Genomic DNA, 26477 nt, shown 5'->3' with positions numbered 1-26477 from the left:
TCTCCAGCTCCAACCCAAAAAAGCAGCACTTTCAATTTCATTTTTCTACATCAGATTTACACTAGAAATAATGACCTAAAACTAAAGAGACCAGTTAGAGGTCAAATGATGATGAAATCAATCTTACTTTTAATTCAAAACCTGAAAGGCAATTAGGTATTTTTCTTTCATAGAAATGTTTGACTGATCACAGTAACCTAGAGACATCTAATGTTAGTCTTTCATCAACTACCCTTTGCCATTCAGTTAATGGCTCAACAAGATGAACTCCTACAAAAATAAATCTGCGTGGGGACAAAAGAGGCATGTATTTAGAGATACCACAGATCTAGAAATTAAATGCAAATTACAATAAAAATGGTTTCATTGGAAATGGACATTTTTCTACTGAAATTGAATTCCGGTCATTGATACCTGGGCTTTGGTTTTTTAAATTCTTGTAGGGCATGGTGTGGCCTGTTTTGACCTCCTGAACATAAAAAGGCAAGCTAGCTGCCTGTCTCGTGGCTAAAAAAGTATAAGAGTTTGAAAAAGCTTAGTGTTTTAAGGGGAGATCTGGGGTTGAAAAGAAGCATAATGAGTGAGTGTTCTCTGGGTGGGTCTCTGGCAAACGCGGCTTTACCAGTATCTCTGCAAATGAGGGCCAAGAGATGAAGACCCAGCTATGGAATCACTGAGAAGCAGCACACCAGTGATGATGGAACCTGAGTCCACTTTCACATGGGTTCCCCCTTTGGAAGCTAGGTGTTGTAGGAATAACTAGATGAAATGAACAATCATCCTGGAGACTGACTGCCTTTAGTGGTGACTGTCAAGACACTGACCCTCCCGGAAGCGTTCACAGGAAAAGTGAGCATGGCTGAATACAACTCAGTACGGATGGGGAGGACCACTGGTTCATGACACGCTTCAGAGACAGAGAAGCCAGAGGACAAGAGCACACGATGTCACCGTGGGCCCTGCCCAACGGGGAGGCAAGACTCTTTGAAGATCTGCTCAGCTCCTTCTCTATAATGAAGGCCCACCTCGTCTGCCTCTCTTTATAATTGAGATGTCCTAAAAACATGACAACCAATGGACACTTATGCACAAACTCAAAGGAGCTACCGGGGAACTGACCAAAGACGGAGGTGTCTCAAAAGGGTACAGCACACAGTTGATACAACAAAATTTATTTTGGGCTATAGAATGTATCTTTTTGAAACTGTCACAGCAGTGACTCACCTTTACTTTATATTGCCATGTTATATTATGATTAAATAAAAAAGCACCTTTTGCATGCAATGATGAGTTAGAGATTTCAAGATTTTGATTCCTGGGGGAATAAATTATTCTTAAAAATGTTTGAAAATGTCAAAAAAAATTTTTTTAAATGTGTAAATGAAACTTACGCCATGGACTCTAAAGTCACTAGGGCTGGTTTTGTGATATGGTACTTTGCAAAATTTGTGAAGCCTGCCTCTTTTACTGGACATTTGACACAAAAAAAACACATTAAAATGATTTATTTCGCCTACTCTTTAAGTCTTTGTGCTAATTCATATTGGCTCCTCTTTTCAGAACTGTTTTACTGGCTAACACTTTCTTCCCTTGGCAAGAGACTCTGTGACCAGTGAGGTCAGCCTCAGGAGTGGGAGGGGCAGAGGGCTGACCTACCCATGAGGGCACAGGGTCAGAGGAGCAGGACGTGAGCATCACTGGGGACGGGGAGGGATTAACTGCAGCATCACTGCTTCTAATAGGAGACAATCATTCAGTCAGTTTCCCCTCCATCCCTCAAGCTCTTAATATGCACAACCCAATACAGTTCAGAAGCATGGGCTCTGGAGGTACAGTCAGATCTGACCTGACTCTCGATGAAGAACAGAATTTTGGGCCAAGTGTTTGCCTCATCAAGCCTCAGTTTTCACATCTGTAAAATGGAGCTATGTCCAATCTGTACATTTAGAAGAATTAAAATAACACATGAATGTATAGGACTTAATGAATGTTAATGAAATAGAGTAACAACAGCAAAACCGTGGAAGTGAATTCCAAGGTCCAGAACTTCCAAAATGGAAACTGGTGCCATTACTCATTGTCTCATCTATAATGAACATGTATCTCCTGCTGGGAGCAATTAAAGTACTTCTCCCCCCTTGGATAGATATTGTTATAATATGAATATATACTTATATATATGTTGTAAAGAATAAAAAATATTAACTAAAAAAAAGAGAAAACACATATACAATGGAATGTCATAGGCGTTTCCCCCAAACTGTTTTCTTAGTCCCCTTCGCCTGTAATAGTAGAGGACATGAGGCCCCTGCATTCTATTGATAACAGAGCTAACATGTTTCAGGGACTTCACACAGACTTAGAACAAAGACAGCTTCACCCGTATCTGTGTATACTGTGTCACACTTGTCGGAGGCAGGCCCCTGGCCAGGGCGGCCTCCGCCATTAAAAGATGGCGCCTGGCTAGTTGCCAGGTTAGGATTGCCTCGTGAGGCTAAGCGGAACGCCCAAAGAGGAAGTAAACAGCATTGGTTGCTAGCGAAGTTCGTTTAGGTGCACAGCCTGATTCGCTCCCTCCTGTACCCTGCTCGCTGATTGGTCATGTAAGCGTATATAAGTGTGTAGACTTGTGGAAATAATGAGAGAGAAGATGCATCCGAACTGGGGCTTCTTGTCGTCCTTGCGGGGCGAGGGCGATAACACTAAAAAGTCTACAGCTGCAATCATGGCAACTGATGGCTATTTCTAAAAACTGAATTCACTTTCCAAAGCCAAAGTGATTTGGAAGCACCGAACCTACAATGGAGATTAAACTAGGCCATATCACTTTTTACCAAAATAAATGCTGACACACAGGGCACCTGGGCAGCTTGTCAGTTAAATGTCTGACTTTAGCTCAGGTCCCAATCTCAGGGCCCTGGAACTGAGAATTGTGTGGGGCCCATAGCTCAGCATAGGGTCTGCTTCTCCTTCTCCCTCCTGTCCTGCCCCTCCCCCTGCTTGCGCATGCTCTCTCTTGCACATAAATAAAACCTAGACAGAGAGACAGACGGACGGACGGATGGATGGATGGATGGATGCTGGCACTAACTCTCCTGTAGGGCCAGCTGTCCAATTTTCTCCCGCGTGATCAGGTATCTCTAACTCAGGCAGGTCTGCGAGCATTTGGAACGACAGCAACAGGGCTGGAGGGAGTCTCCTGACACCCAGGAGCACTTTTCTGAACAATGACAATCATTTTGATTTGGATTTGTAAATTCTGGTAATGTAGTTTAAAAATTATTTTATATTCCTGGGTTTGTGTGTGTTTTACTGTCAGTTTGTACTGAGAGACACAATGCAGGCAGAAAATACGGGCTTGCCTCTTGTTGCTTATCTTAACTGTGAACCTCTTTCCCAAGCAACCACATTTGTGAGAAATGACCGAGGCTGTAGAGCTCTCGGGGGACTCTGGAGAGTGCCTCATCCACTTGCCCCGATTTTAGATAAGAAAAAAACACAACAAAAAGAAAACAGAATAGTGAGGTTGCATGACCTTCCCAAGGAAACCAGGCCTGGTCAAGAACACAGGTGACCGATGTCGAAGCTCTGAACTCAGCTCTGGTCCTGGATGAGGCAGCCATGGCCTTGCATTACGATTTCAATGTAAGACAGAAAAGGAATTTACTGAAATAGTTCTCGTAAGTTCTCCAACTCCCATAACAACTCTACAAGGCAGGTGTTATTGCCCTCATTTTACACACGAGGAAACCTGAATCCTGGGCTCGGTAACTTGCCTAAGGTCATAATGGCCACAAATGGCAAACCCAAGATCAGGACGCCCATTTATCTGGTGGTGTAGGGAGAGCTCCAGTTCTGGCAACAACCGGAAGCCTCTGGGCACCCTGTGCACAGATGGAAAGGCTCAGGCTGTTTCTCTGCTCCCCCACTCCCTGGTCTACAGGCTTTTACAGGGGAAAATACAAATCATCCTCATCTTTCTGACCCTGTGCAACACCCAGCCTGTTTCCAGGTATTACAGCTGTCTGAAAGTAATAAAATAACTCTCTTTTAAACAAGTCTATAGTTTGGAATTTTCTCTTATTTTACATTGACCATCCCAAGCATGGATAACGTGAATTAATGAGTCTTACATATTTTAACAAGGCCAGATTTTTGCTCTCAATCAATAGGAAAGAGCATGAAAGCAAAAATCAGGTTTTTTGGTTGTTGGCTACGTACCTATATGTGTATTCTTTCTTTATTTTACTTGGCCAACTCCTCACCCCTCATAGCATGAGGGGAGATTATTATCATCATTCCTGTCTGAATTATAGCTAATCAAAAATAACGAAATTCAAGTTCGCTATTAGATTTAAGATATTATTACTAGATAACATATACCTATTAGAAATAATTAACCGGACACAAATATTTCTAAAGCTATTATTAAAATGGAAATAATTAGGCTTCTCCAAGTCTTGGATTATCTTTTCCTTTTTCTTTTTTCTTAAAAAAAATATAAAACCCTTGCTTTGCTTAAGCTGATGACAAGAATGTTAATGTTAATTTACAATTAAAGTGTTAAAGATATCTCTTGCCATGTCATGGGTCCCTAGGAAATAAATCCATATATTTCTGCTCCACAAGACTAGAGTTAACTCAATTATTTGGTATATATATATATATATATTTATTTATTTATTTATTTTAGGAATTTATTAAAACTTTCCAGGAATAGCTTGGTGTTATAATTTTCTGATTAAGCGAGGATCTTATGCAGAAAACACCTTTGTTTCTGCTCTTTTAAAACCCTTCTTAGTAGGTTTCCAATCATTCTTGTCTACCTGAGGCCATACAAGCGAGCATAGCTGAATCTTTCCTTTAAAACTGTGCATGCCACTGTCTCTGATAACTTTATCTCACGTAGGTACAAAGATGCAGAAGTTATACAAAACTGAGCCAGCTGGAAAAGCGGCAGAGCATTAAAACAAAACAAAAAAATGTTACAAAACCAAAGAAGCCAACCACAGAACACTCAAAAATCTCCACTATTTAGTCTATGCATATGTGGGACTGTTGAATAACAGAGGAAATGCTGGTTAACTGGGTATTCTAATTAACTGACATTCTGTTGTTTTAGTAATACTAAAAATGTACTCATTGTCCATTTATTCAACAAGTATTTACAGAATTTCCAGGATTTTCCCAGGTGTCCTAGATACTCCAGCAAGCAGACAAAAAACAAACAAAAAACTCTTATCTCATGGAGCTTACATTCTGGCAGAGGAAGAGTAGAGGAGGGTGAGGGGAATCAGAGCTTGGAGGAAGAGGAATTGCAGTTTTAAGTGGAGGGGTCTGGGCAGGCCCTGCTGGAGAGGTGACATCTGAACAAAAAAAGGACGGAGGTGAGGTAAAGAAGAAGGTCAGCAGGGAAGGACAGAGCGACAGAGGAGTCAGCAGGGACAGCAAAAAGAAAGGATTCGGGTGGAGCGATACTTGGCCAGAGGGGCCAACGGAGGAAGCGGGAGGGCAGGGCAGGGTGCGAGGGACTGGGGGTGGGGCGGCCACCAGGCTCAAACCCCAGGATGGTGCAGCCACAGATCAAAACAAAGATGCGATTATTAAGAGTAGAGCGGGTTTTAAAAAGCAAAAGTAACATTCCGTATTTGGATTGCTGATGTGATTTCCAAGTGCTTTGACCATCCAGGTCTGAGATAAGATAAGGTAGAGATAAGCCTCCACCTTCAGGCTGGTGTTAACCAGGAGGACTTCTTAGAATCTGCCAGAAACAGTCTTCAAGATAACCCTTCTCAGTCCTGGCAGGCTGATTTTCAAGGAATCCTGATGTACCATGTGAGATTTTGCTTTCAAAGCTTTCATGTAACTACATTAAGTTAAACTTCTTTTACTCATTAAAAAAAAAAAACAACAAAAAAAAACCCTAGGTTTGATCATAAATGAATGAAGTGTGTGTGCCCGTCTAGGACATGAGTAATTACCAGGTACATACACGAAATACTGGGTTTATTTGGATAGTCTAATTATGCTTAAGAAACAGATTTTTCAGAAAGGCACTCTTCTTTGCTAAATGACTGTCAATATGAAAATACATGGCGTTAGTTATTTCAGCTAAAGAATGTCAGGAACCGAATCATCAAGCAATGGGTTACGAAGTTTAAAAGTTAATACAGCAGCCCCGAGTATTTGTATTAGTGCTTTAAGTAGCTAAATTAAATTGAAATGTGCCTCTTAAGCAGTCATTGAACAAGCAAGATGAGAAATAAATTGAGCTTCACTTAGGCCTTTATGGCATCTAACAACTGTGTCTGTCAACACACGGATCCTTTTCACTGTCAATTCAACACACATTTTGCAGACCTTGGGCCTGCAATTATTTCATTTCCTTTCTTGGAAATGTAATTTCCACTTACTTTTGGAGAATAAAAGACAGACAAAAGGAGGAAGGAGTTGCAGTATTTTCTGATTAAGATTATCTGTATAAAATGGTAAAGGAAAAAAAAAATCTATACGCACACACTGAAGCAGTTCTCAGCAACTAACCTGTCTCAGCCAAATTGCTTTTGTGTCTGGATATTGGTTCAGATGTAGCCAGGCTGTTGATGTCAAATTAGGTGTTAAACAAATTTAATAGGAAAGATGAAGAATGAATATAGATCATCTTTCTGTTAGAATTGTTCAAATGACTCCAGTCAAAAGAAAGGAAATGCATGACCGCAGGAGAAAGTGTGCTTTTAATTAAACACAAAAAAATTAGATAAAGCTGTGAATCAGCAAAGAAGGCCATTCATTCCAAAAGAGGGGGGAAAAAAAGTTAATAGGGCCAGGGAGAGAAATGTAAGAGCGGAAGAAAATACCAGTTGACAAAAATAGATCTAAATTGAATTGCAACTTCGTTTGTCCAGGTAGAGCTACCAAAAAAAAAAAAGAAAGTTCTTTCTCTCCTGAGAGAACAGAGAACAGGAAGTCAGAGGTTTTAATTAACCATGATTACAATATTCGGCCGATCTGATTTGTCTCACCTCTTTTCTTTTCTTCAAGCGGCAAACCGGCTGACATCCTGGCAAGAGAACTTCAGCAAAACTAGACTAATTCTGAGAGAGCTTGCCTCTGTTATAAAACAAATTGACCCTTCACCAGATCGCTCTGAACGCATTCAACAGCAAGATTAACTCTTGGACAAAGTGCCACTTTCCCAGAGCAAGTCTGCGGTGGGAACTCCTTCCGTGGTATCTCTTCAGTCTCTAGAGAGAGCAGTATAGTAAGGCACATCTTTCACTGAGGGCTAGAAAACAAGGTTCTAAAAATGTCTCCTTCAAAGTCTGAAGATCTAGCATCTTCTGGAAGACCTAGTATCTTCCTTGACTGCTCACAAATCGTTAAGAGGGATGACCCACGCATTTAAGCCTGAAAGGGTGATTAAGTGTCTCGTGATGCGGAGTAATTGTCATCCAGGTGAATTCTGTGTGTGGAAGAAGAACCTGATTACCAAACCAGTTTAGGGGAAGGAATTCTCTTTACCCACGTCGGCTTCGGATCAGAATAAGACCTCTAAGCTAGGAGCCTAGAATCCCAAGTTGGCTCATCAAAAAAGGACCAAGAGTGCTTATTGGCTGACCCGATCGAAATCTCACTAAAGAGGAACAAAGCAAAGCAACACACAGTTCAGGCATCACAGATTCTGCTACACACTTACTTAGTAAAGAGCATCATTACTTACTGAAACGTAACCTTGGGACTCGTGCATCCTTCCAATTTACACGACCCTTCACCTGGCTCTGGTGTTGGGGGGGACGGGCTGTTGAATTCTGCCTCCAGAGTTTTCTTGTTCAAGGCTGTTTTTGTTACACTGGATACAGAACCCAACACTGGCATGGATTTGGACTCTGAGGTGGCTAATATCCCGGTTGGACCTTAAAACCAAACACATACCTCAAGTTTAATAATTCTGTGCAATGCTTATTAATATGGTACTGAAAAACAGATTAGCTGAAAATCCCTCAGGAAGTGAGAAGGCCAAGTTTTGTTAAAATTTCGAGAGCATGCTGAAAAATGTTCCTGTTAAAATATGCTCTGTTTGGGTGGTACTACTGCTTTTCAGTGCACCAGAACCATGCTGAGAAATTATGTACAGACCTTTAAGAAAGCACAAAACCCCAGGCCATGGTTCCCTCACTGACCAGAGTCCTTATTAATACCAGAATTGTGAAAACTCTTTTTTTCTCAGAGTATGGCTTTCTGACAGCCCTACTTGAACCATTTGGCCTCTCAAGAGTTAATTCTTCCCAAAACTCAGCTCTGCGTTTTAAACAGCAAATGGAACAATGTCAAAAGGTTCTTTTGAAAAAGGCTCATGAAGGCTTCTTAAGCATTAAACAGCTTTTATGAACATTTTCATTTTAATGTGATTGAGAAGTAAGTGGATTTATTTCCTGTTAAAATACAGACACAGGATTCTAAAAACTAAGTGGCAAAGAGTTTGGCTGTTTACCTTTTGGACCTTTCTGCCCTTTGGGGAGACTGAAATGGCTGTAATAGGGCTTGCTACCAAAATTACTGGTGTACCAACCCAAAACTCCCGGGCCCTGAAACAGTTCTCTCATACTTATTTTCTCTCTTTGGTCATAAAGACACTGTCCCAGCCAGCTTTTTTCCAAAGCAAGATTCCAACATGTCTTCCTTGAAACCTCAGAAGAAATCTTCACAAAACACAAGAGATTTATGTAATAAGTCATAAATGTACAGACAAAATTAGAATGTCTAAAAATTAAGCTGGCGGACAACCCTGAAAGGCGCCACTGAAAACAGAACAAAACTTGGGAGTCTATGATTCCTTCAGAAATGTCAGATCATCTCCTAAAATGGGAAGGACCAGTGGGCACAATCCCAAATACTAGCTGATTCCTGGTCGTCAATGTTAAGCTCTGGCATGTTTTTGTCACATCTGCATGTGCTTGTGTCTGCAGATCCCAACAGTGGAACCTATCAGCTCCCAGCCGAAAGTTCCGCTGTGCAAAACCTCCCGAAAGAGGGGCTGGGAGACAGCTCTGAGCTCTACTGTCCTGCCTCCCCTGGCCTCACTCGCTGGAGGAGACACCCAGCCACTCCGGCTCCAGCAGGCAGCCTTAGTTCCCAAAACATCAGAGCTGCCTTCCTCCTTTATTTTACCTCTACCAGCTGGCCAGAGGAGCGTGTGACATCACTGACTATCCTGATTCCAAAGATCTTTCCCTCCCACCTAGGATAAGCCTCTCCGTGCAAGGGGATGTAGGCGTAAAGAGAGAAGAGCTGGAAGACCAGAAAGATCTGGAAAAAATACAAAGTTGAATTCAAGATTTGCTTCTGAGCCGCTCCATTCTGCCTGTGGGTAGTCGCTGACTGTAATGCTAGACGGCTCTAAGCAATCTGTCCTTGTAGAAAAGCAGATCTGTTTCTGAAACACCAGCGCCTGCTGCTGCTTCTGTAAATGAGGCCAGCTACAAAGGACAGAAAGTGCGTGAGCTGACCCGAGATCTGGTTTTTCTTACATATGAAAAGAAATAAAGAAAAATAAATAATGTTTAGGATTATTATTATTATTATTATTGCATCCTGTTTAAACTGTCCAATGCTTTCTAAGAGGTACTTGCTGGTCTTCAAAATGTCAGTTTAGTAGGCCACGAGCAAAAGCAACAGTTAGGTCTGATAAGAGAAACCCTAAAGAGAAACGGGCTTCACTGGCCTGGGAGGCAGATACTAACTATCCTGGGACCTGAGGTCTACAAACCTTTGGCTGCTCCTGCCTCTCTTACCATGCTTCCTTTCTCCACTCTGTGACCTCACATTAGCTTCCCCATAAGCCTTTATGTGCAGAAGGAAAAAGTCTCAAGAGATTCAGGTGTACCTGAAGCCATAAACCTGTCAAATTCATCTCTGTAATTTGCTCCCACCATGTAGCGTGCAACTGTGCTAACTTATTCCCTTCCCCCACTCCCTGAACTGCCCCTGGATTTTTACTTTGTCATTCCGTGACCCTTATGAAAAGATTTATCTGGTAAACACTCCTTCTAGTTCAATGCAAGGAAAACAAAAGGTTCAACTTTATATAATAAAGGTTTGGCTGCTGCTTCCAATACTAAAAATCAATTTACTAAATTGTTGGAAGTAAAATCCCTACATGGAAACTAGGGTTTGATTAACAAAAATCCAAATCCCTCCTATTCTAGAAACTTAAACTTGGTAAACATGACTCAGTACAAATTTGACCTCTTACAATGGACCAACTGGAGTTGACTAAACCGAATCTAAAAGACTCCGCCCATTAGCTAGGGAGGTTCCTTTACTTTACTTTGGAGTAGGTTTTCAATTAGCAATAATCGCGCCTCGGATAAACCTCATTGGCTCCGATACTGCCACTGCGCAAAGTCAGCCTCCGGACCACCAGGGTAGAGCTCATATGGGTTTCTGCTAATTCCTGTGACCAAGCTGATGGGAAAAAACAACAACAATAACAAAAAACCGGAACACACGCAAAGTTAGTTGTGAGGTCTCATACATGCCTATCAGGACACAAATGCAGACTCTGAGCTCCAGACTTGCTCAGGTGGTCGTTCCTGGCTGGGGACAGAGTGGGCGTTTCTCACTCGCCTGGTTCACAGGCAGACAGTGAACAGACTATGTATGAGGGACAAAGACGATCCATTTGCCCCTGGAACCGATGCAAGATCCCTACTCTGACTGCCGTTCCCTCTGCACTGACTTGGTGCCATACACAGCCAGCGCTTTCCATTTGCTGGCTTATGACCCTTAGAATAATCCAATGAGGCAGCAGCACTTTAACAGCCTCATCTCAGAGATAAAGAAACTGAGGCACAGAGGTTGAGCAATTTAAGGGCAAGCCGCTCATAACGGGTTCAGACTCGGGTGGTCTGGATCCAGAGCCCGTCCTCACTGCTACATGACTGTCGGAGCCCATCCTAAGTATCTGTACGTGGGAGGGCATCTGGCCCTAAGCAGGCCCGATCTCTAAAACCTCGATTACCTGCAAATAAACAGAAAAACAAACATACCAATATAAACAAAAATACCTAAGTACTTATGAGATATCTATCCATAAGCACCTCTGCCAATCCAATACTTCTCAATCACATTAAAAAAATTAGTAATTATAAAAGATCATTTCATGTTAAAAAGGGACTTAGAGGCAGATGTTTCAGAGAGGAAGAGAAGAACAGTGGAGAATTCAAACCAGCTTACTACTGCTATCTGCTTCTGCCGTCACCTTTCTGCGACGCAAAATCCTTTCTAACTCAGTTTCACTGTTTTCAGTGTCAAGGGATTTTAAGCTTCTTGAACTAGTGGATTTGTTAAGTGTCCCCTAAAGTGAAAACAAAACAAAAACAAAAACAAAAAGGTTAATGTCTTAATACAATATACAAAATATAAAAATCAAACCAGCAAAACATTACCAGAATTTGAATGGAATTAGGAAACAGAATGAATGTGCTGTGTATCTCTCTCTATACATATATTAATTTTTAATGTGTGTATCTTCGGCAACACACGATGCTGGATCCTTTAAGAAGATGCTACCGAGGGAGTAAGATGTCAGCTCTCACACCGGAAGGACAGCACAAGAACCCCTCTCGATGAGCTCACTGAGACTCAGTGGCGGGAAGTACCTGTACGTCGATGGTGAAGATGTGGATGGGGTTGATCGATCGTGGGGAGAAGAGAAGAGAACTCACCTTTGAAGGTTTTCTTGACACAGCGGCCATGAGCTATTGAACCCCAATCCTCATGGCACTGACAAGTGTGTCTGAGTCTTCAGAACGACCCTAACCCCACGCCTGGCGGCAATGGTGTCCTGGCTCACCGGAGGCGCGGGCTGCTCTCCTGCTGCTGTGCCAGGGAAGGGATGACCTGAGGGCACCTTGATTCCACTGCAAATGGGAAGGGTTACCAGGACACAGTGAACCAAGGAAAGGAGGGCAGGAGGGCATAGTCACTCCAGATCCCTAACAGAGGATGTGGTGACTGTATCATCCAGGGCCCAGAAGATACGGAAAGAAAACAAGAGATGGCACACAGCCAAGTGCCTGCTGAACTTGGTACTGACTTTCAAGACAACAGAGAAAGACCCAGGTGATGGTTCCCTGGCTTGGCTCAGTCTGTTCTAGAGGGAGAACTATGGCTTTCTATCTCCCAGGGCCAGCCACGGGTCTGTACGGAGTGCTGGGTGACACACTTCACATCTTGTATGGAAGGATTCGGCACTGCACCATTACTAGGGGTTCATTTTCTTTCGGAAGAAATGCCCACTATTTCTTTGAAATGGCCTTCCTTCACTGGGCCACGTGCTTGGGCAGGGGGAAGCCAGGGGATCCACAATTTTTGGATCTCAGCAAATCAGAACCTCAAATCTGGCATAACTTGCCAGACTTCCTGTCAGAGTCAGAGGCAGCTTCTGTCCCCCAAGGCTAACAACCAGGCCAGCCTTTGTCACCTCAGCTCTCTGCGGGTTTGCCTTAATCCTGCTCCTGCCCCCTGCCAACTTCCCGAAGCACTCGAAGAATTCTACCCACTAAAAATGGTAACTCATGTTTCTTCTAGAGCCTATAAAACAACAAAAAAAGTAGCTTGTAATACTTAGGTAGTTAAAAATCTCACAGGATACAGGTTATCATGTTTTGTTTAGGAAGGTTTCTTCCCTAATTGGGTAAAGTCTTTGAGAAACAGCCTGTGGGGGTGCCCCACCCTCCCCACTAACAAGATTAGGAGATCTTATTCTTTTTCTATCAGCTACCCAGCTAAGACTAAGGTGTAACATATGTAGGTAAGGGTCAGACTATAATCAAGCATATAGTACTCCACCCCCCAAGTTACCTCTTTCTGCTTTTCATTTATTGCAAAAATTCATAAAATATATTCAAAGGAAAATCACATTACATGTAACATATGCAAAATAACAGCTAATTTTAGAACTTAAAAAATTGGATAATGTGGTTTATTTATTTGATAGTTAATGCCGATCTGTAACCTACTCATCAAGGACTTAATTTATTTAATAAAATAGGACCAAGACTTGGCAGGAAAAAAAAATGTGCCTAAAGCCAAATGAGACAAAGTTGAAGAAAAATGTACTAGAGTAACTATTCTCAAATCATGCATTTACAATTTTTAAAAACTTACCAGTGGTATCATTTGTAAATAGATCATTTGAAAAATGTAAGGCCTTTACTATTGAAATAACTCATGAAACTATTACACTGTTTGAATGTCAAGAACATTCTTTGATTTTCCCGGGCTGGAGTTAATTCGAGAAAGAGATGGGTATCTGTGTACACAAGCCTACACATATACCTTGCAAGGATATCTTTTAAGAAGAAATTCTCTCTGACCATAATCCCGACTTTTCATTTGAATAACAGCATTAACTTCTCCAAATTCTGATGCTGCTGGGTCGTCTGTCTTCTCATCACGCCTGACACTGAGAGGTTTCATTTTCCAAGTTCTAATCTTTGAATCTGGAGCTTTTTTTCCCCATCCACTGACTGTGGTGACTAATACATGAGTAAACTTTAAATATGCAGGCACTTGTGGAGAAAAGAAAGATTCTACGTGACTCTCAGTTGAAATGTTCCCGGAGCTCAGGTGATAAAGTACCAAAACTATCTAAATTTTCTGTTTATGTATGACTCGTAAAGTCTGAGAATCAGAAATTCACTTAGAAGGCATGCGGTACACAGAATTCCTTCACTTTACAGAGAAGAGAACTCAAACTCAGAGAGCCTTGGGGTCTGGACCAGGTCCCTTAGTAAGTCAGTAATAGGGCTCAGTCCCCATATTGGTTAAAGGTTCTTAACACTGACTAATCTAATGGTCAGGAGGCAAAACCAACTATTAGATGATTCCCTCTGAAAAACTGAAAATGTTCAGGAAAAACCTAAAAGATAATTTCTTAGGAATTGTTTTTATTTGAATTAGAGGCAACTGAACTTTAAAGAGACTTTTAGATAATTTGTATGGATTTATTCTTCATAAATCACTCTTCCTACTTAAAGTGACTTTTACGTGACTGGGGTGATTCAAGAGGTTTCCAAAACCTCCAAAAAAAACCCTTGTGTGACTATGAGAAATAAACTGTAGGTTTCTTTAATCTATAAGACATACAGCTTCTAAAAATTCCGTGGACACAGGCTTGGATAAGTAAGTTCGGTTGACACTGAGACTACAGCAACTGACTTGGGAAGGGTCTACATCCAAAGAAAGGGAGATTTTCTAAATCCCAAACCAGAGATGTGCATCTACTTGTGTGCTAACTTCCAGCAAAAGGCCCAGTCTCCAAATGGCGATGTCCCTCCAACTCAGGTCACATTTGATTTTAGCAAAACCACCAGTTTCTGCTGGTTTTCCTGGTTTCTGTTCTAAGTCAAACTGAGCGTGGAATTTCTTAGGTTTCTTGGCCTCTCTCGGCACAGGGGCCAACTCTCCACCACAGTGTGCCCTTGGCAGGCTTTCCACACTTGTGTGCTTTGCTGGGTCCTAACTGATAACCTCAACAGGCTGCATGCCAGCAAAAAGCACCAACAGAGCCTCACCAAAGAGGGGCTTCCCTTCTCTCCCCTTTACAAGAAGTTGTGTGGTTTCTTGGCCCCAAGTGACTGGGGGCCCCCAACGATCCATCATCCCTCAAAGGGACTTCTACGGGAGTCCTAGAGAGCTGCCATTCAGCACAGAAGAGTAGGGTAGAGCACCATGAGTTCCACTTCTTAAAAAACACTAAATGCAAAGTAAAAACATGGCTAGAATTATGGCTATTAGGGATACCTTAATGCCAGATGACATACAGAAATCTAATAACAAATCCAAAGGGAAGAGGATGGGGGCACTTTGCAGAAAAGATAGAGGTTTTGACAATTTTTTAAATGTGTAAATTATCTCCCAAAACTCTATTCTGCAAACTTCTCTCCTTGAAGTGGCACACAATTATACTGAACATGACCGGCTAGTGAATGTGACCTTTAAGCACTATCATTCAGTAAACTTGTTACCATACAGCACTAACAGGGAGGGGGCTATCTTGGCTCATCAAATGTCCTCTGTATCTTAGACAGATGTCTGACTGTTCAAGTAAACCCCATTTTTAAATAGTCAACCTCAGTGAGCCTTTTCACTCATGATCAGAATCCTACTCCGGGGGGAGCTTCATGAAGAGGAATTAGCACCCTGGTGTGCAGACAATGAAAGAGCCCAGCATAGGGAGTTCTCACTGGATAACCAGGTTTTCTCTTCAAAGAATCCATTAGATAATAACCACATACTTTTCCAGTGGTTGTCACCCTTTATTCTGTAGGTGGACCGCCACTGCCAGCCAGGCCATACCTCTCTCTAGGACTAATTCCACTCATCTAAATCTAAAGCAAACTAATTAAGCCATTCTGAGTTCAGTCTGCTGTTTCATGCTTGATGAAAATAATTTTGTTTGCCACAATTAGGCGGATGTCTACATGCAATGCATAATCAGCACCATAACAGCAAACATGGGAGTATCAGTTCTCAACCTCCCCACCACGGCCATTGACTGTGTGTAGCAAGTGGTGTTGGGACTGTAACAGGATCTGAGAACAGAGCTCATAGTGCCCGAGACATTTTCTCAGTGAGGTGTCACTAAGTGAGGTGGTGATTGTTGGACAGGGCAGTACATTGTGGGCAAAAGCTCATAGTTTGGAAGGAAAAAACAGCTGGAGACGGGCATTAGGCCTGTTCTCCAATGGATAGGAGTTAACTTTAGAGAATGAAATGAGTAATGGGGCACTTGGATGACGCAGTTGGTTGAGCATCTGACTTAGTTTTGGCTTTGGTGGGGACCTCAGGATTGTCAGATGGAGCCCCACCTTGCACTCTGGGCTCTGCAGGGATCCTGCCTGACATTCTCTCTCTCTTCCTCCCTTGGCTCCTCGCCGCCCCTCCACCCATGCTTGTGTAAGCTCATGCATGTGCGCATGCGCCCTCTCTCATTCTCTCTCAAATAAATAAATAAATCTTGGAAAAAAAAAGAAAAAAGAAAGTGAAATCAGTAACCTAAAGACAGAGACTTTTATCTTATTCTCCAACTTATCATCATGTAATTTTTTAAACTGTGAGGAAGAGCAGACAGTGGCCCTGATCACTGACACTAACGTATTTGGGTAGGAGCTCAGTCGACATTTTGGCACCAACAGTTCCCCTTCCGCGTCCCCAAATTAAGCACTGTCCATGTAAAAAACTCTACTGTGTTTCCATTATGACGCCCTAATCCTCTGATCTGGTCACTCTGTCTTGAGGCTGAAGGCAAGGACTGGAGGGCAAGAACAGGAAGTAATGATTCTGGTGAAAGTGTAACCACTCTTCTAGAATAGCAGCAGCAGGGTATGGATGCATGACACACAGTAACATATCTGATGGAGCAGTCCACGGCAAGATCAAGAGAACCATCATAAGAACTGAGGATTATTGTGAACGAAAATAAAACATATCAAAACCAATTATTTGTAAAAATAGATTTAAAAAATATTCTCTTCTCAGTTTCCCATAAACTAAAGAATAAAACCCAGATCCATTCTTACCAGTATGCCCTTGAGCTCGTTCACCGCACTCTCAGAGCCTTTTGAAGAGTCTGGCTACAATTTTAAAAAGAAAGGACAATTAATGATTCGGTTTAAAAATACTAAATAGTGATTTTTTACATGGCAAAGTATTGGCAACTTCTATTGACTATTTTTTTTTTTTAATTAAGTCTATGTCTTACGGTTAGGAAAAAATATTAGACGGGTTAGTGCTCACAAGGGGCAGTGAAACAGAAAATTAGGAGAGGCAGTCGAAGCAAGAGGACTCAAGCCCACATCTGCTAAATGCCATTTTGTTACTTCTTGTTATCATCAAACAGAGAAAAGGTCTGGGAAACACCAGATCTCAGGGATTCTATTTCAAATTATTCACTTTTTACAATAAGCAGCTCTCTGCTGGCACTGCTGGATGGGCACCCGTGAGCGAGGAGCGGGAGGGAAGGCAGCAGCGCGGGGCAGGCGGCAAGCGACAGGGCAGAAACCTCTCTCGGCTCCGCTAGCTCCAGGCGGATGCCGGCTGACAGGGGATGGCACGTCTGGTTGCAGGAATTTCACAACAGCACTGAGTCAGGAGCAGGGATCAGCAAAGAACCTGGCTTCACAGGAGAATGTTAGCATCACTGGCCACCGAAGCAGTAAGAGAGGCCATGGAGGGCGCATAGTCCAATGCCCTTACTTAGGAGGAAAGGTGCACCTTGAGAAGGGCTGTATTGGAGTCTTGATGACAAGCCCGGTTGGAATCTGGCTTCTGGCTACGCCACGAACAAAATAACTTGAAATGAAATTCTGGGGAATATTCGCCTACCCCACAATACCTAAAAGTCTCTGTGGTTCCCTCAACTACCTTCACGGAGGGAAAATCTAGCAGGAGGTCCTCAAAAGACGACCTCTGATGTCCCCGGCACCACGTCCTCTCACAAGGACAGAGAAGAAGAGAGGACATGCAGGGGACTCCCTGGCCTCGCTTTCCGGGAAAAGAGGCAAAGGCAATCTCTCGGTCATGGAGAGACGGGGAGGGATTAATCATGACCTATAACCTTTCCTTCCAAGAGCTAAGAAAAGAGGAAGATCCGTGCCAATTTTTTTTTTTTTTTTTTTAATGGACAGTGAACGAGGGAGAGAGGGGGCAGGAGAGGGACGGGGACGGGGAGAGGGAGACAGGTCTGCTGCTTATGTACCAGTCGGATGAAAACATTCCGCTTTCACAGGCTACGCTTTCTGGGAAACACGCGTGCCAAGAGCGCCAGTCACAGGTGCCAGCCCAAAGCTCCAAGACACTAATCGCAACCGCAACAGTATCAACGATGACATCAAGGAATTTAGAAAGTTTGCAGCTGAATGAGTGTTCTCCAGGGAGGCCTGACTTCTGCAGGTGCGCTGCTCGGGGGAGAAGCGGTGACTAATGTCTGGGAAAGCGCCCTGGCTCCAGGCCACTCAGTGCCCATGCCACGCCACTGCCTCAGTCTGCAGCACCTCCTCCAGCCCGGCCGGCGAGTGCTTGGCCCGTGACCTTGGCGGGGAGTCAAGCGCATGCAGTGGCCGCTTGCTCAAAGGTGACTGACTGCGTCATTCAGCACTATAGCTACGTGGCTGGACGATTACCCGCGGAACACCCAGGCGTCCACTCTCCTTGTTCAGCTGCTCCCCAGCTCTGCACTGACATTATATAACAAGTAACTGTTGGGAGACTCAGGGCAAGAAGAAGGACAAAGCGATCCTCTGAAAAGCAAAGTACATAAGAACTCTGATCGCTTAGGATTCAACAAGCTTTCAACACTTTTCTCTCTAAACTAATTTTGGCTTCTTCATGACATTGCGTTTTTCTCTAGTCTGTTTGGTTTGGCTGATTTGTTCAGAAACGGTTGTGATGTGAAAGTCTTACACCATCATCCACTTGAGCCCCACGACAACCCCGTGAGTGGGAGAGGGCCAGCGCTCCGCCCAGTCCGGGGAGAGAGGAGCCTGGCGAGCGGGAGGCGGGTAGCGTCCGGCCCCAGCTCCGGCAGCAGCGAGCTTCAGACGCCGAACCCCAGCGCCCAGCCCACAGGCCAGACGGAGGACGCTCCGTCCCTCGCCTGGGAAACTGCTCAGAGCGCTAGCAGACCCGCACTCCAGTGGCTGCAAAGCTTCCGTTTCACACTCTGTCAACCCACTGCTTGCATTTGGGTATTCTTTCCCTCTCCCCCCTTTCCACAGACAGCCCTCCCACCACGACAGCTCCTGCCCTGCCCCGCCACCTCGCCGGCCGGTGATCAAGTGACAACTTTTTAAAGTCCAGCAGAATTTGTACTGAACAGTCATGATCCTTGGGGTCACTGAAGCAGCGGAAGAGGAGCATCCATGAGAGTAAGAATGAACCTTACAAGTTTGGTTTAGAAAAGAAGGAAGAGGACCCATCTGTTGATGCTTTATTACAGGGAGAAAACAAAGAAATCATTTTTCAAGACACAAAATATCAAAACCCGACGGTTGGTCTATTTCAATGGGATGCACCCACGAGGGAAGGGAGAGGTACTGAGCTGGCTCCAGGCGCCAGATCTCGGTGCTCCCCGCCGTCTAGTTCAGAAGGCAGCTGAGGATATAGATGCACAAAACGTTCTCCTTGCAGTGGCCTGGACCAGGTTTGTAAAACAATGGAATCAGACAAACCTCACTATTTTCCCAAAGCTGTCTTTAGTCCTCCTGACACTATCGTGCTATGCCCCCTGTCTACCTGGCCCCTCTCCCCCTCACATGGAAACAGAAGCCTCAGGAAGGGCATGGATTTTTGTCTCTTTTGTGTCCTGCTTTAACCCCAGGGTCTGAAACAGTGCACACAGGCACACAGGAGATACTCAATCCATACTTGTTGAATTACACAAATGGAATTAAAGAAAAGAAAGCGCATTATCATCATTTGTTGGGTGCAGAGGTTCGTATCAAAGCAGAGGACAGCATCTCCAGCAATCTGACTTTCTATAAGGATTTAGGTTAACCGCGGCTCAAACGGGAATCCTGAGACACGCTTGTATGAGAGGATAGCCTTTTATGACACATTAGCCTTATCCTAAGATTTCAGTCACCCTGATGTTGCTTTCATCCAGTTTCAAACTTCTATTCTTGAAAAAAAGAAAGCATCACGGGAAAGGGAACATTGAGTCATTCCATACCTTTGCCTTCGGTCTAGCTGTCTGATTCACAGGTCTAAGATGAACTCCCTTTTTAATTCTATCCATCATCTCCTCAACTGCTTGCCTCTTCAGATCCGTGACTTCTTCAGCTGTCAAAGAACACACAGAGAAATCATCTTATGTTACAAGAAAACAGCTACTTTCTATTCAGATGCACTTTGTAATTAAGCACAACTGCTTCTCAGACAGAATCACAAGACATCAGAAAACAATTTACTGAGGTTAACAGCTACCAGGTAGCCACACTTTTTTTTTTTTTTAATTAAAAGAATCTCTCAATAAAAGACCTGTTTTTTAAAACAAATTAGAGTTACAGGGGCCCCTGGGTGGCTCAGTCAGTGAAATGTCCTACTCTTGATTGCAGCTCAGGTTTTGATCTCAGGGTTCAAGCTCCATGTTAGGCTCCACTTAAAAATAAAAATAAAAATAAAAATAAAAATAAAAATAAATTAGAGTTGCTAATTTATAGCCTAAAAATCAATACTCGTTCATCTCTGTTAAAATTCAAGTGGATTCGATCCCATGTCAGCATAATGACAGACCTGAACTTCTGCAGCTTTCTATCTAACCACAAATAATCATTTGATTTTGCCTCAGAGATGTTTTTATAACTTATAACATCCTATGTCAAAGAAATCAGCCCAAAGAAGGAATAACTATTAAAAAGCCATTTGGAAATAAAAGATAAAAGAGATCTGTTAACTTGCTGGAAGAAACCCACAGTCAGAAGATGAACAGCAGGTAGGTGAAATCTATTTTTAAATTGCCATCTTTTGTTTAGGAATCACAATGGAAGGAAACATTTAAGCAAACCTTTTTCAAGTCTTTTACCCACTGTCAATGTTGAAAGAAAACATATACCTAGAAATGATTGCAATTAAGTAATTAAATTTGATTTTAAAAATTCAACTATTGTTTAAACTTTGCACTATTTTTTTTATAAAGATTTTTATTTATTTATTTATTTGACAGAGAGAGATCACAAGTAGGCAGAGAGGCAGGCAGAGAGAGAGAGAGGAGGAAGCAAACTCCCTGCTGAGCAGAGAGCCCGACGCGGGACTCGATCCCAGGACCCTGAGATCATGACCTGAGCCGAAGGAGCAGCTTAACCCACTGAGTCACCCAGGCGCCCTAAACTTTGCACTATTTTGCTGCAAAAACAATAAAGCTGTTAAAATATACATCAATTAGATGAATGTAGCTGAGGTAGGCTTAAAGCTACTGATCAGAATAATGAAATCTGTCTGTTGCACAATAGCTTGACCAAAAGCACTTGTTTCTGGAACATTTATCACCATCATTGCCATTCTAGATCTCGTATTTACATCTGTCTCATTCACTGCAACCGATATATTTAAGTACCTCACCAAGACCTTCCTCTAAGGCTGTTTAGCACATTCTACAATGCAGGGCGTACAGTAAGCACTCAGCAAGTACCCTACCCGCTGACTGACCTGTTACACTTTTGGCTTTATGTGGTTGTGAATATTTTTGCTATTTGAACAGAAATAGTTAACGCCCAAAAGGACAGCTTCTAAATGGAAGCCATCACAACAACATCCCCAAGGCAATGGATGGGAGTGTCGGGCTTCGCACTAATAAGGGCTACACTGTGGCTTCTTTTTCTGCCACGTGGACTTCACACGAACACTGACTGAGTAGCTACTGCTATTTCATTACACCCAGGGGAGCAACCAGAAGAATCCAGAAGTTTCCACCATCCTCACCTAGGCGGCACCACAGTGATGGGATCACCACCACTACACTCATGGTACAACCCAAGTCTTCCGACAGGGTCCTAACTTCAGTTAGGGCCCTGCCATCTTCGCGGGCCATTGATATGCGGGGAATGAAAAGTTCTCCATACTCAAACCCAAACAGCATTTTTCAGATCCAGATGGCAAGAAAGCATCTTTTGCCCGGCAACGTGGTAAACATGGCACCGAAGTCAGAACTCACCCACCAGTAAATGAAAGAAAGCAAAACTGTGGGCTGATCGACTCTGTGCCCTTAAGCAGCATTTTCTCGGGCAGCTTCTGCAGATGGCTTCCAAGCATCAACAAGGGGACAGACGAGAAAATTACTATAGAGAGAAATTCATTCATTCGTTCGTTCACTCACTCACTCATTCAGTATCAGAATACCTATTCTGCACAACAGGGTGCGTGTGCTGACCCTATTCCAAGCAGGGGAGATAAAGCCCAGATCTGCCACGCAAGCACCTGGTAAGGGTATACAGTTTATTCCTGAGGAAAAGAAAATTTTTCTTAAATCCTAAAAAAAGACATGTGATTTTTCAGAAAGCCTGCCATTTTGAGTGAGACTTGAGAAGAGCTGCATGGCAACAGGAACACGGCCGACAAACAGATTAGCGCTCTGTAAGGAAGGACTGGAACCCAATTAAATGCACCATACAAAAACTAATTAAGGCAGACAGATGGAGAATTATGGTCGACACCATTCAAATTTGCTGCAGCATCTAACATAACAGGAATTTAAAGTAGTTTCTTATTTTTGCTTGCCAGAATCATAGTGATAATTCAGAGAAGTGCCACTATCTGTATTGTGTACAGATTATCAACCAGGCTTTAATTTCTTAGTCTTTTTCAAATGTAAAGGCTTAATTGGTCTTAAGGAAAAATCACTCTTATCAGATTCCCTGCGCAGGCACAATACCAGGGCAACGCTAGGTTAGCTACACAAGCTTTCTCTCTCACCAACCCTGCTTTTGAACTAGCAAAAAGCAATCTATACGAACTTCTGAACTATTAAGCAATTCTAATAAATCTACAAGAATCACGTACAGAGAGCTCATGGTATGTTTTGTAATTCTTCCTGCGATCACGCAGCTGGTAATTGTCTCACAAAAGCATGTAATCAGAAGGACAATGGAAATATGCAGGATACTGGGGGTTAAAGAAAAGGGACAAATGAAGACAACAGGTCTAATGTCACTGAACTGCCACAGGGACATCAAATCAAATGTTCTTTGAGTTAGTGCTTCAAGGTCAGTCTTAGATCAGAAAGCTACACATAATTAATTGAGGCTTAAATTTTAAGACCTACTTGAAAAATAAGTTCATTCCTTAAAGAAAAGACCCACAGACAAAACCATCACCTTGTTGCTCAATAAAACCTTTTGTTACTACTTAGGGGAAATGAAAATGAATTTCTAAATTCCAGGGAATTACTGTTCTCTTTTATTAACATTTTTTTTTTTTAAAGATTTTATTTATTTATTTGTAAGAGAGAGAGAGAGAGTGAGAGCAAGCACAGGCAGACAGAGTGGAAGGCAGAGTCAGAGGGAGAAGCAGGCTCCCTGCAGAGCAAGGAACCCGATGTGGGACTCGATCCCAGGACGCTGGGATCATGACCTGAGCTGAAGGCAGCTGCTTAACCAACTGAGCCACCCAGGCGTCCCTCTTTTATTAACATTTTTAAAAAGGCGTCTAAAAAGAATCTTATGCCACCTTGATCTACAAAATTTCTAAAGAACACATCATGGTTGAGTATGTCTGAATTTGACGTAAGGTCATAAAGTTAAGGATATTTCCTTAGCCACAATGATCACAAGAGCCTGCCGAATGAGGACTTCTGCCCCTCAAAGGGTGGTTGGAACCCCGTCTTTTTTTGTTGTTGTTATTTTTTTAAGCTAACATTTTGAGTATTTTCAATGTGCTGGGTACTTCTCCAAACACTTTACATGTTAGGAGACTCATTAATTCTCACAACCACCCTATGAAATAGGGATTATGATTATACCCACTCAGCAGGTGAGCAAACTGAGGTAAGAAAATGTCAACATATTAATGGCCTAAATATTCGATAAACAGCAAGCATACCTTTAAAATCTCAGAACTTGTTCAATAAATGCATGCTTATCGAAATTACAGTTGTTAATTCAAAGTTTGTTAATTATTTCTTACATTTAGACCTTAAAGCTACTCCTAAAATATTCCACAGACCTTCCCTTACAATTTGGCTTTTTAAGGCCCATACCCTAGGGGCACCTGGGTGGCTCAGTTGTTAAGCCTCTGCCCTGGGATCAAGCCCCATGTCTTCCCTGCTTAGCAAGAAGCTTGCTTCTCCCTCTCCCACTCCCCCTGCTTGTTTCCCCTCTCTTGCTGTCTCTCTCTCTCTTAAATAAATAAGTAAAACCTTAAAAGGAAAATAAAAAGTTAAGAGCCATACCCTAGCAATAAAAGTTTTTTCATTCATCAGCTCTGAGAAGAATAGCAACTGGCCAGTAAAAGCCATCATAAGATGCTAACAAAAGATAACACTATGACAGCAAGACCTATCCCTGCTTAGAAATGTAAGCTCCAAAGCATCACAGACGACCCCAATGTTTGATGCTCTGCCTTCATTCATCATGCATTTAATCATTGTTGATTTATTCATTCAACAACTTGGTTTGGTGCGACGTGTTAATAAGACACGTAAGTAACGACCCTGCCAGACAGAGAGAGGCTGAAACCACGGGTGTCTGTGGTCCGTACCATTTCAGGTGGTATAGTTTAGAGTGGCTTCAGTTTAAAACCCCATGAGTGACTTCTGTACCAGTCACTCGACTTAAATTATCCCAGGTGACAACCCAGTAATTCAGGAATGAGGGAGAGAACACTGCCCCACATCGGGAATTGTAAATGAAACATCACTTTCAATAAGGAAAACTATACGGTTTCTAACACTGGGGTTAGTAAGCTTAGAATACTTTTTTTTTTTAAACTTAAGGATGCTGTCGAGGATGACAAGCCGATAATGTCATTTACTTAGAAGGGGAAATCATTTTATTCTGACTGCTCTCCTGACCTTCTAAGTCTTACCAATGGTCCCCAAACAAGATTGAAACAAAATTTTAAGTTTAACCAGAATGTCAGGAAGGCTTACTGTCAGTAACACAGCAGAGCTATCCTGCAATCACCAAAGACAAGACTTCTGAATCCTGTGATGCCTTGTGGCAAGCAAAATGTCCCTTTCAGAAGTACTATGAGAGAACCAGGTCCCAAAGCACTGTAAGAGGCAGGCACGAAAAGTCGACATATACAGATGAAATCGACTAGCTTTCCTCTGTAGTGGTTCTGCAGGGTTCTGGGTAGCAAGGCTAGGGTTAGGTCTTAAACTTGAATTCACTGAAGGTCCATACAAGCTGTGGGAGACCTGCAGGCAGGAGTAAGCCCTCAAAGAGTCTGCAATCAGTTCAGGGGAAGAGATGTGGAAATAACCCGCAAGCACCACAGCAGGGGCTATGGGGCGGGACATCATAAAGCCTGAAGCAAAATGCTACAGCCACACAGAGCACTGGACCCATACTAAGGAGCTAACACTGACCATCAAGAGGAAGCGGAGGCAGGGCCTGGAGCCTACACAGGAGACATGTAATTAGAGCCTCCTGCCCCAGAAAGCGCCGACCAGAGGAAGGCAGCAGAGCAATTCTGGAACGCAAACCCAGAGCGAGTGCAGAGGGGAGTCTTCAAGGTCACGGTCCAGCCATAAGGTAGAGCAGACATACAGAAATGAGGCTAAGCAGCCTACAACAGGGTTTGGACTCTATTCTGATGCAGTGAGAACACAGCAATGTCACAGGACACGGGACAACAATCTGAGGACATCAGTCGGCCAATGGTAGGAAACTAGGGAGACAGGATCGCTGAACCTGGGGGCAGGAAAAGGGGCCGAGAAGTCTGCACCAACTGGGCTGGACCCAGGCAAACCTGCCATGCTTTGTAACTAGCAGGTGCTGAGTTTAACGTGGGTTCTACTGGTCAGCCTGAAGCTCTGGGAGCCCAGCGCTGCTCCCGGCGGCCAATGCCTCGGCTCAAGGGGAAAACCCTCCTCCTCCGACCCCATCATCACGTCATCCTCAACTTCGGCCGCTCTCCAGCCAGTCCAATCCCTGTGAATGCCCCTCCCAGAGCTGTTCCCGGATTTACCCACTTCTGTCTTCACTGCTACCACCTTCGTCTGAGCCACGCGCCTCTGAGTGACCACCTCGGCTCACCCCCTCTCATTCCTCTGCAGTCTGCTCCCGGTCCTCTCGCAGCGAACAGTGTGATTTCTTTAAACAGACCAATCTCACCTTGCCACGCCCCTACTTAAACTTCTCCTGGCCTTACAGTTCAAAATCTCGACCACATCCGAAGTCTGGCTCAGACCTCCTTCTCTTGTACCCCACGTTCCAGTAAATACCAGCCTCTGTTCAGTTTCCTAATACGCCAAGCTCCTTCCCCACTTTGATTTGGTTGCCGCCCTATGGGAACTACTTTTATTCTAAATATCCCATCCTGACTTCCCATATCTAAACTACTCAGCTTAAGCGCGGCTTCCTGATACCCACACCCCCCTCCATACTCTTGTAGAAACGTGTGTTCTTCCCCGAGGAAGCCGAGGAAGCCGTGCTTGCTTACTGCTCCCCCACTCAGTGTCACTCTCTGTCTTCTGTCTCCAGCACACAGCACGAGGTCAGTACGTAGCCGGGGCTTGATCAAGTCTCAGTTCACTTGCTGCCAACTCTAAAAAGTCGTTCCCCAAGCCCACACCTGCAATCACTCCCTCTCGTTCCTGTTCCTTCATACCTCCTCCAGTAGCCTCACCCTGGAAAGCGGGCACACCCAGCAGACCACACCTTACAGGTGACCTGCTCCAGACAGGGAGCGGCTTGAAGGCAGGGACCCTTTTCTTATTTCTTATCAGCTGCTAGGTTCCCATTTCTCCCCAGTCC

General features: G+C 43.4%; 1 protein-coding gene and 1 non-coding gene across 5 annotated transcripts in view; both read right to left on the bottom strand.

The window, feature by feature from the left end:
- SHTN1 (shootin 1) overlaps positions 1-26477 on the bottom strand; it is a 103968-nt gene that overhangs the window by 9174 nt on the left and 68317 nt on the right. For 2 of the 4 annotated variants that reach the window (XM_045068923.1, XM_045068925.1), the window contains 4 exons: positions 19736-19845; positions 16587-16640; positions 11236-11356; positions 7721-7913 (listed from right to left, as the gene is read on the bottom strand). In XM_045068923.1, the coding sequence (XP_044924858.1) occupies positions 7721-7913; positions 11236-11356; positions 16587-16640; positions 19736-19845 (478 nt within the window). Of the gene's footprint in view, positions 1-4212; positions 7463-7720; positions 7914-11235; positions 11357-16586; positions 16641-19735; positions 19846-26477 lie in introns of those variants that run through there. The other 2 variants (XM_045068924.1, XM_045068926.1) reach the window with 2 other exon arrangements.
- LOC123388783 lies at positions 10260-10406 on the bottom strand. The gene has a single exon (XR_006603296.1). It is a non-coding gene; the product is annotated as a U4 spliceosomal RNA (small nuclear RNA).

The sequence above is a fragment of the Mustela putorius genome, unplaced genomic scaffold (assembly GCF_011764305.1).
Source record: "Mustela putorius furo isolate JIRA1106 unplaced genomic scaffold, ASM1176430v1.1 tig00003909_pilon_pilon_pilon, whole genome shotgun sequence".
NCBI lineage: Eukaryota > Metazoa > Chordata > Mammalia > Carnivora > Mustelidae > Mustela > Mustela putorius.
The sequence above is the reverse complement of the archived record's forward strand: the minus strand, read 5'-3'. Positions and strand labels throughout refer to the sequence as shown.